Here is an 11,426-nt window from a genome sequence, read left to right on the forward strand (position 1 = left end):
GTTTGAACAGCTTGACGCCTCCTGTTTTATTGTCATAAAGGGTTAAAGCTATTCTTATATTTTCATACATTCGTTACGCTATTCGTTGCAAATGTATCTGTTCAGTCGGTGTGAGCCCGCTGAGGTCGTGATTGGTTTTCTATTTTCAATTCCTTGTTGCTGCGTGCCCCCTGTTCACCGCTCCTGTCCCGTTATAATGTGCACCGATGCCCTCACTTTACAGGGAGCTTAAAAAAATTCTGACCACTTCTGAGAATTTGCAACGATACCACGAGACATGTGCCTCCGGGCTCTTGGAGACCACATGGAGAAAATTCCAGCCATGTGTGGACAATGATGGCGAACAAGTGGAGACTCTTTGACTTTTTGAAGTTATTAACATTACATTTGTTATCATGTCACAGTGTATTATCTGTTATTTTTCCATTAAAAACGATAGTCCCATATAAGTGTTCATTTTTTAAGCACCCTGTATTGAGGGCGCGATGTTGGCACGACGAATAAAGATTGATCGATCGATTGTGGAAAGAATGCGCTTGGTGGTGAGTTTCAGTGGAGCGTTTCCCATGCCTGGGCAGAGTGGCTTAATGACCAGCTCCGGTTTGACAGCAGAGGTCTCACTTTGAATCAGTCGGGCGGCATTATCTTTTCATCGGCTGCGTAACGCTGTGTGGAAGCTACCTGGCTTGTCGCTCCGCACGAAGCATCAGGTCTTCTCGGCCACAGCCATGCCCTCCCTTCACTATGATTGTAAAACGTGGACCCCTCTAATGGAACATCTGTGCCGGTTAGAAACATTCAGGCTGGCATACCTACGATCCATCCAGGCTGGATTGTGTGAGAAGCTCACAAATCCTTGAAAGATTTGGAGACATTCCCATCAGTGAGCTCTTCCGACAGGCAAGGCTACGTTGGCTGAGTCATGTAGCCCGCATGGCCAGCCACCGCATGCCCAAGCAGCTTCTGTTTGGCCGCATCGAGGGGGCTAAACAGGCACGACACGGTCTGGAGAAGAGATGGACTGATGCGGTACGGGAGGACGTGGAGCTGAGTGGACTTGCCAATGGCTGGTACCAGCCGTGTCAAGATCGGCCTCTAATGAGGACGCTCGTGAAGGACGCTGCTGCTGGGCAGTCGGAGGCAGTCGCCGCTCCAACAACAACGGAAGGCAGAGGAGCGACGCTCACAACAACGAGCGGCTAAAATGTAGCAAAGTTGGCACAGTAGGGGACACAGTTAGTGCATTTATCAGTCACCTCATTCAACCCATGCCACCTGGGTCTGTCCCGTGACCTCCTGTCAGGTGGCCTTCGACACTTCACGTGGCCTCAGTGCACCTAGCCTGGCACGGGCGCCGTGGTAACGTTACCGTCACTTCGTGAATGACGGTTGTTGGTATTGCGGGTTGTGTGGAGAGCGGTGGTGCAGCGGTCAGAGCGCACTGCGCTACAAACCGGCCACCCGAGTTCGATTCCCGCTCACGGCCACCAACACCCAGTGACGATTATCCGAACCGGTCCTATGCCTCCCCTAGGGAGACTCAGCCTCCAATAAGTACCTGTGGTGTAGCGGTGTGTAGTAAACCTCGTCACTAGGGGAGACAAAGGTGGCCGGGCGTGGTGCTGGCCGCCCACCCCGTCGTGTGCCGTTCCGGCCTTCATAGGTGCTGCTGCTCGCTAACATTACAGTCCTTGCCGCAGCAGTCTGTTACAGGCTGTTACAGGCTACACGGGCGGATATGTTGTGGTCGTGTTTAAAGGCGTGTGGTGGTGGTGATAAGCTGAGGAGGATGTGGCGGGTTCGAATCCTGTCACCGTCTGGCTGCTAACGGCATCTGGCCCGTGCCGTGCCTCACCCTACGACTCGGACATAATGTAACAAATTGTACCCGTGCGAGGTGAGTGGAACAAAGGCGGTGGCGATGTGTTGTTGTTGTGGGGGGAACGAGATGTTTACAAACAGTCGTGGGTGAGGAAGCTCTGCATCCCTGTCCCCTCCCCTCCATCCCTACCCCTCCCCTCCAGCCCTACCCCCTCCCCTCTATCCCTGCCCCCTCCCCTCCATCCCTGCCCCCTCCCCTCCATCCCTACCCCCTCCCCTCCATCCCTACCCCCTCCCAGAGGTCGCAAACGGGGTTTGATTCCTTACCCGTACCCGGCCGCACCAGGGTCGCAAACGGGTACCCGTACCCGGCCGTACCCGTATGGGATGAAGCCATGTTGCAGGCGCGGGTGGGTTGATTCTAGGAACTTGAATTGTGAGAAGAGACAAGACGTTTGGAAATGAGTGACAAACAGTTACTCACCAATGACTCACGGTCTACCCGTACCCGGCCGCACCAGGGTCGCAAACGGGTACCCGTACCCGGCCGGGTACGGATAGCCGGGTATCGGGTAGGGTACGGGTATCGGGTACCTGGTTGCGACCTCTGCCCCCTCCCCTCCATCCCTACCCCCTCCTCTCCATCCCTACCCCTCCCCTCCATCCCTACCCCCTCCCCTCCATCCCTACCCCCTCCCCTCCATCCCTACCCCCTCCCCCACTCTTCCACCCACCACCCCTCCCACCCCTCCCACTCCTCCCAGGTACAATTACATCGCCATGACCCAATCAGCACCAGGGCGCCCTTCCTTATCTCTCGCGCCGACAAACAGTCGTGACTCACTGCCCCCACAAGACGCCTGGCTATTTAAGGAGCTTTAACAAGCGGCTGATAACGCGATCCCGAGCGGCTGCTCTTCTTACCTCGAGTTGCCCCGTGGTGTTTCGCAGGTGCAGTAGGAAGGGAGGCGTGCGGAGGACAACATGGCCACGACTCGGACAATCCACCTGCAGCTGGACAAGTCCCTGGAGGAGGTCTTCGTCCTGGGCACTGAGCTGGTCATGGACATTTACCAGTGAGTGACACATGGAGCTGTGTGTGTATCAGTGAGTGACACATGGAGCTGTGTGTGTGTACCAGTGAGTGACACATGGAGCTGTATGTGTGTGTACCAGTGAGTGACACATGGAGCTGTGTGTGTGTGTACCAGTGAGTGACACATGGAGCTGTGTGTGTGTGTACCAGTGAGTAACACATGGAGCTGTGTGTGTACCAGTGAGTGACACATGGAGCTGTGTGTGTGTACCAGTGAGTGACACATGGAGCTGTGTGTGTGTACCAGTGAGTGACACATGGAGCTGTGTGTGTACTAGTGAGTGACACATGGAGCTGTGTGTGTGTGTCAGTGAGTGACACATGGAGCTGTGTGTGTGTGTACCAGTGAGTGACACATGGAGCTGTGTGTGTGTACCAGTGAGTGACACATGGAGCTGTGTGTGTGTGTGTACCAGTGAGTGACACATGGAGCTGTGTGTGTGTGTACCAGTGAGTGACACATGGAGCTGTGTGTGTGTACCAGTGAGTGACACATGGAGCTGTGTGTTGAGCAGTCGTAAAGTGGTCGAACAGAGCCGGTGTACACCGATAACACTGTGTTGTTGTCGTTCAAGCGCACCTCTGATTAGCGCGGTTGGCTCCGTACGGTGCGAAAGAAGTTCAACATACATAGAACTGTTCCCACTCCGATGCTGCGATGATTTCCGCAGAGGGGAAACTGACAGTTAACGGTGGGAGGGCTATTGTGTGACAAAGTGGTCTCATGCTGGAACTTTCTACGTTTAAATCATAAAGACATGAGTGGGCACGCCAAGGGGAGTGTAGATGATCAGGTATTTTCATTAAGACTGCCTCCCCCTAGTGGCCACCGATCTCGATAAATATGCTGGAGGTCGTGGGTTCAATCCCGACCCTGACGCCTGATGTATATTTGGAGTTTGCATGTCCTCTGTTTCCGTGGTCGTGTGGATTTTTCTCCGTTTCCTATGCGTACGTACATTGCCAGTAGACCGCTCCATACGCAAGCGTACGCATTTGGGTTAACCCCCCCTCCCCCCTCCATGCGAACTTACTCAATGGATGGCCCCCAGCGCAGCGTAGCGCTAACCGCTACACCACCACTCCAAACAAACAAAGGTCCCCCGTATAACCTGTAACAGACTGTAGGGGCAAGTGATGTTAGCGAGCACCTACGAAGGCCGGAACGGTACACGAGGGGGTGGGTGGCCAGCACCACGCCCGACCGCCTTTGTCTCCCAAGTGGCGATGTTTACACATCGCACCGGGTACTCATTTGAGGCTGAGTCGACCTAGGGGAGGCCCAGGACCGGCTCAGATAATCGTCACTGGTGGTGTTGGCCGTGAGCAGGAATCGAACTCGGGTCGCCGGGTTCATAGCGAAGCGCGCTAACCGCTACACTACCGCTCCCCACTCACTTTCACACACACACGTCCACGCGCACACACACACATAACGCAAACGCTGAATGCCAGCGTGGGGCCAACTCGTTGCACCTCGCGGTCTATCGCAACTCTGAACAGCATCGTTCCGCGGTTCAGTTTGCAATTGCGAGTTCGCGTTTTTTTTAGTCAAAGCTATTTTCAAAAATATATTTCATGGAAGTATGGGGTGTTGGTAAGTCGGGCGTTCGTAATTGATATTTGTCAGTAGTAGCTAGTTTCTGGCTGTCGCCTGATGAAGCTAGTTGTAATTACTGGCGAAACGTCGTACTCCGATTGTAAATGTTGTGGCTTGGCTCTCCAACACACCGGTTAGTGCTATACTAGTGACGAATTGGCCACGTTCTGTTTACATGACAACGCTTACTAGTTGGCTGTGTCGGGTGGTGGCGGGTTTTAACGACACATTTATATATTTACGCGATCTAACCCAGAAAAAAAGATTATGGATATTGGTCGCGAAAGCCTCCTGCGTGTTAAATGATTGCTATAATAAGCGGCGCTATATAAATCTAGATACGTTAAGATCAGACATTCCGTTCACCAGCTGCCGTACCAACCACGCTACATCACTAAATAATAACAACTAAAATAAACACTTATTTAATACGCAAAAGATATATTTCACGAATCGGACTCAAAGTCCGACCCTAGAGCTCAAGAGACGCGAGTCGCGAGTGTGTGGTCATGGGTAGGTGCCCTGGACATACGTGCGTTGGACTTCTTTCGCACCGTACGTAGACAGCCGCGTTAATCGGATGTGCGTTGGATGCTTCCTTCCTGCTGAGCGCTAATCTGCAGATGTGTTGTTGAGAATTATGGCGGTGGAGTTCACCTTCACAGCGCTCTTGACTTGGGTATGAGCTCATTGTGGGGACTGGTGACGCAGTGGTTTGTTTCACCGCATAAATTAAACCGCTTACCTGAGTTTGATTCCCAGCGACAGTTAACGTCAGTGGTGAGTGATCATAACTCTACCGATCCTGGTTCCCGCATTAAAAAAAAAATTAACCTGCACTCACAAGTGTGGCGAGATGTGGTCAAACAATCACCATGACTGACAGGGCCTGGGGCAAGCCCTCATTCGGTAGTGGATTAATTTAACGAGTTGTAGCAGAAGTCTCTCTCGCGGGAAAGCAGAGGTTATAGATGTGCACAACACAATAGGAAACGTGGGTGGGTGGGCTTGGATGGGTGGATTTGAGTGGGTTTGGGTGAATGGATGGGTGGGTTTGGGTGGGTGTGGGGACGTTTGGCGCTTGAACATGTAGAGGTGTGTGGAAGGAATGTTCGGTGACCACCCTGAGGGGGTCTTCCGACGGGGGAGAGTGGGAGATTGTATATATGGAGGGGGGTGGGGGCAAGAGGGGGCGGGGAGGAAGTAATCAGCATTCTAGGGGGGAGATCAGGTGTATCGGGGAAGGTGGATGAGGAAGGAATGCGCCCGATAAATCATACTAACATCCACGTAGCTTTGCGTTTTGGGATGACAACATCTCCTCTATTCTGGGACCTTCTTATCTCAACTGGTGGCGGTGGGGGGTTCCCCCTCTCCCTTGCCCACTCCCGTCTCCCACCCTCCCGGGGCCTCTCCACATTTCCTCTCATTTAAAAATATGTTTCACGAGATTCTTGCTGTACGCAAGAACAAAAGCCCGCTGCAGAAAGTTGGGGGCGACAAAAAACAACAACCGCTCACGAATATTCGCCAGGCCCCATGTGCCCAACGCGTCCCGGTCAACGAGGGGGACAGGGGGACACTTTACTCTAATTTTAAACTTCGGAGGTAGGAGGGGGGATACCCTGACCTAAAATACCCTTTCATTGCCTTGTGGGACAAGGTGTTCATTGCCCGCGTGAGCGAGCAGGCTGTAACGCCATTGCCCCCATGGGGGGCGGGGGGGTTATGGTCTTTCCAGTTTGCCAAGGATGGTTTTCCTGGGCTACGATGGCGAACGCTTGGAGTAGGGCGTGCTGGTGTTTTGAAAGGGTTACTCGCTTTCAAGCCCCCCCCCCCCCCACAGGGTAGTTTCAATCGATGGAGAGAGGTTGTTGCCTCATTTGTCAAATGTCATCTTCTGGTAGAAATTTGGGATGCCCGGGCATGACCAAAACCGCGCATAAGTGGTTTTGTATTGTGCCTGGGGTACATGCTGGACAGTCGGGAGGGGTTTGCCGTGAATTTTGCCCTTTCTTTTGTCATGTATGTGCCATGCATGAAATTAAACTGTAAGAGTTTTGGGCGGTATTGATCTTGGGCCGGATTCTCGGGGCTTTCCAGGTTTGGGACAACTTCAGCAGTGTGATGTCTGGGGAGAGAAGGTTTCTTCTGTTACATAGTTTCCGAATTGCTGATCTGGTTCAAGCACCTTCCTTGCCCAGCAAACGGTAAGCCTCCGGAGAGTCTATATGTGGGCCTTGGCTCTTCCAGCCAGTCTATGATAGGGCGGTGGCGGGGGGGCATCTAAGTTTCTGTCGGGGGCTTTGTTTTGGCGTCCCTGATCTAATACAGTAGTCCCTCGGTTAACGGTGACATCGGTTAACGTTTTTTTTTTATCGATTGACGTTTCGTCTCCCATAGGACCCCGTGGTTTCCACTGATGTTAACATTTTGATTAACGGTAACGTTTACGTTATGCACGCGGGGCGCCAAATTCGGGTAATCGGAGCGTTCGTAAGTGGGCAGAGCGTGCCTCAGCCAATCAGCGACGCCCATTTATGAGCTTTGAGACCTCGACTACGCTTTGTTTCCATGACGTTTTCTGTTTTGGCAGTGGAAACGTCTCTCTTGCAGACTTATTTTTCAACTTATAAGTGAATTCAATGCACAGTTATTTCGATTGCCAGTAGTTTTCATGGAACGGATAAAAAAGTTAGCCAAGGGACTACTGTACTATTATCTTAAGATAACTATTGTTTGCTTATGTAGCCAGTAAAGGCTTGTACTATGGGATTTGCTGTAAAGATTTTTACAATCACAGCCAAATCAGTGACTGATAACCAAGGAATGTGAACGTGATTGTAACAATGATTTATGGAAGACACGGGTAACATTCGGTGAGGTATCGCATTTAAAGTAGGTCTTACCTTTGTACCTGCACTGGCACCTGCTATCTCCTCGCCGTAGCTGCTGCTGCTGCTGCTTGAGACCATCACCTCTCAACGTAACTACTGAAACTCTCTTCTCGTAGTACGTACACATGTATGTCGAGCTTCTTTCACAACGCACGAAAGCCAAACCGTGCTAATCGGAGGCGTATGACGTCGCTAAATCTACAAACTCCACCGGACTTCATACACAGCACCCTGTAAACAATGCCACATCTCACCCCCAATTCGGATCGATTCCCGGCATCGCACTCGACACCTCTAAGGTACTCCGCGGACTCGCCTACCTCGCCCCTCTCCCAGCCCACTTTACTCCCCCTCAAGTGCTCTCTGCTCCAGAAACGAGGGCCTTCTGTCCGAACCCCTAAATAAACTTTCATCGAATGGGAGGGTACTCGTTTACTCTGCTGCTGCCCCCCGCCTCCCCGTGGCAGCCTTCACGTGGCCCACCCTGTTGAGTGAGAATTCACGACGAGTGGCATCAACAAGGCGACCGAACATCGATGATCATCGATCTCCAGGTCTCCAGAGCAACAACATGAGCGCCCGTGATTTGGAATTATTTTATTTTGCCCATCCAAACCGCCGTCACCGTTGCCCGGATTTAAGTCAGGGCTAGAGGCCTTCCTCATTTGCCGAAACGAATATCTCTCCCAAAAAAAGTGTTAATTTGACCATCTACCGTAAGATCATTTGTGACCTGTAGAATTTAACCCCTCTGCCTGCCAACATTTTGTTCTTTATAACCCCCCCCCCCCCCGCAAAAGCTCTGTGGATGTGCTTGTCGTCCCCACACTTATACAACACCTTGAGCCATGGTCACATTAATACGCTTTGTTAATCCAAGTGGAATTTTGTTGCACTGTTTATCGGGAGTAACCGATTTTGAGTAGGGTCACCGATTGCGTTCTTGGATGCTCAGAGTAAAATGCCAGATGATTTTTACACACTGCACCTCATACTCACTTGAGGTTGAGTCGACCTAGGGGAGACCCAGGACCTGTTCAGATAATCATCACTGGTTGTTGGCCGTGGGCGGGAATCGAACTCGGATCCCACGGGCTCGTGGTGCAGTGCGCTAATCACTGTGCCACCGCCCTAACCACCACCACCACCACCACTCCCCAGTTCCCCTCGATGGCCCTGGCAGGGGTTTCCCTGCTGAACATGTTAATCATTTACCGGTGACTATACAAGGCGCCCAAAACACTGAATCGTTTATAGCGCAGTATTTCTCAATCGTCTTATGCCCACGGACCACTCAGCGGATGCAAACATTTCCACGAACCACCGCTGGTGACGAAACGCATTCACTCCTCTCTCTAAATATCACTAATACCAAATTACTCATATTACTGGGAAAAAAAAACTTTTTTCTTTAACGCAGCTTAAAGTGTATTTTTTAAGGGTGGCATTTAGATCTCAGGGTTTGGGGTAATTCAATTAATGTACGAAAGAAAAGGTATAATACATCGCCATTATTGTCCGGATCTATCTGTGCATTTGCATCAACAACCACCACAGACCACCTGGAGGACCGCCATGGACCACCGGTGGGACCGGAGACCACACTCTGAGAACCACCAAAGCTCTCCCATAATAAATCTCCCCCACCACCACCCCGCAACCATTATAACAAATACACCAATGTGGGTAAACATTGTACATCCTCTTGCACGCCCACGGATGCCGCCTTGTGATTATTGCCAACACACTGGACTAGTGAGCTCAGGTCACGGCAGTTGAAATCTCCCCCCGCTCCACCTACCAAACCCCCCACGTATGTCCACTCAACAGCCATAAATGGGTGGGGTAAGGGGCCGTCAATAAATGCCGTCACGCACCTAGGGGGGGGGGGGGGAATCAGACATTTGTGACGATATGTGACAAGGGGGGGGGGGGGTTGAGAAATGTGACGTCACATCAAAATGCACAACTTTGAATAAATCCAGAATTGTTATAACAACACTAATTGTTATAACAACACTCCTACATCAGAGTGCAGCGCCACATTAAATACGCACTACAATGACAATAGTTTAAAGCGATTTGAAGCATGTTTTATTTTTGGGGGGGGGGGGGGGGGGGCAGAGCTTTGTGACGTCATATTTGAGGGGGGGGGGGTCTGACTTTTTGTGACGCCATGTGACGAGGGGGGGGGGGTCAAAAATCGTCCAAAATCGCGTGACGTCATTTACGGACGGCCCCTAAAGTGTGGGTACTCCCGTGCGTTTCCAAGATGGCTGCCCATCGTGGAAGAGAAGCCCACGTGCCCTCGAGTGAGGGGGGGGGTCAGCAGCGGTCAGAATCAGAAACTTTATTACCCTGGAGGAATCCGATGAGCTACAACCCATTTTTTTCACAGATATCCAGGAGAAAGCAAATGCGGTGCGAGTAAAGCAAATGCAGGGCAGCATCAACTTTGCACGAACGCAATTCGTGTGTACCCAGGGCTCGGCAACCGTTAAAAAAAGAAGAGACATTTTAGTTTTGTCTTTGACCAATATAGTTTGAGAGCCGTTCGCACTCTGAGCTCCATGTTACACACAAACACAGCAGCAGGTATAAAGCAGATGACAACCACATTGTGACTTAACCAAAATAGGTGATGGAATTAACTGCGTCTATTTAGTTTTTGTCCCTCTTAGTGACACTTTAACAATACAGTTTGACTGCTGTACATTTTGCCATCGCCAAGATATTACAAAGTGACCCATTCCCTGCCATATTTAATCAATTATCTTTACGTTTAATTACGTTTAAGGCCTACTTTTTATTTTACGGCTGGCCGCAAGGGGGGAGCCAAAGACTCCGGAGCCGCAGGTTGCTGACCCCCCTGGTATAACCCATGGCGCTTGGCCATCTGCAATGATTCCAAACGTTCGCACATCCCCAGTGATTTGTACACGCTGTTGATTAGCAACTCACAGAGAACATTCTGGTTCAGAGGTGCCCGCCATCGGCCGCGCCGCAGATTTGTTTGAGTTGTCGGTGGGCACTTCTGAACCGGAATTTTCTTTGTCGCCAGCATCGGTCAGAATTGGAATCTTTATCATACTGGAGGAATCCGATGAGCAATAAAGCTCTTTTTTCACAGATGTTCAGTATAAAGTAAATGCTTGTGTGAGGAAATAAAAATGCAGGGCAGCACCAACTTTGCATAAATGCATTTCGTATAACCCATGGCGTTTGGCCATCTGGTCTTATTCCAATCATTCGCATATCCCCAGCGATTTGTACACGCTGTAGATGTAGCGACTCACAGAGAACATTCTGGTTCAGAAGTGCCCACCAACAACCGGTGTGGTTACAACCGAACAATCTGTGGCTCGTTTCATCATCTTGTCTCTCTCGTGCGCGTGTGCAACAGTGAGGAAGGGGACGGCGACGAAGTGCCCTTGGCTAAAGGATTCAGAACGCAGTGGTCGCCACATGAGAGACACAACCCAATAACTGTGCAAGTTTACCCGTGCCTATGGTTCGGTGCCCAGGGCTCCCTCTCCAGATGCGATTGCTTTGCCCCACAGCTACGCAGAGTGGTGCTGTTTCCCGAGGCCCATTCATTGCTATGTTCTATGTTTGTGTACTGTATGTAGCCTTCCGTGCTAATCGGAGGTGCGGGGGAAGGACGAACCACGGCACATGCAGCATTGATTAATATAGACTGGGACTTGGGGTGGGGGTGCACTTTGGTGTCTGATTCACGCTGCTGTCACAGAAGCGTTGCCAAAAAAAGAGGTCACGTTGCAATGGGGAGATGGGGGGCAATCAGTTTGCAAGCAGAACAAATTAACCGATCGAATGCGAGTCCTAGCCTTAAACCATAACCAACTAGGCAGTCAACACAACCTACACATGCATGCATACACATATATACAAAGACAAATATGCCCTCTGTAGCCTTTACCAAATTGTTGGAGGCAAGTGCTGTTAGTAAGCACCTCATGAAGACCATCATGGCACACTAGAGTTAACTATT

General features: G+C 51.0%; 1 protein-coding gene across 1 annotated transcript in view; it reads left to right on the forward strand.

Annotated features, from left to right (window-relative positions):
• Positions 1-2,676: 2,676 nt before the first annotated feature.
• LOC144731846 (protein-arginine deiminase type-2-like) overlaps positions 2,677-11,426 on the forward strand; it is a 32,958-nt gene continuing 24,208 nt past the window's right edge. The window contains exon 1 of the mRNA XM_078613129.1: positions 2,677-2,897. Within this exon, the coding sequence (XP_078469255.1) occupies positions 2,806-2,897 (92 nt within the window). The 5' untranslated portion in view covers positions 2,677-2,805. The remainder of the gene's footprint in view (positions 2,898-11,426) is intronic.

This window comes from Lampetra planeri, chromosome 40, assembly GCF_965212315.1.
Source record: "Lampetra planeri chromosome 40, kcLamPlan1.2.h2, whole genome shotgun sequence".
Classification (NCBI taxonomy): domain Eukaryota; kingdom Metazoa; phylum Chordata; class Hyperoartia; order Petromyzontiformes; family Petromyzontidae; genus Lampetra; species Lampetra planeri.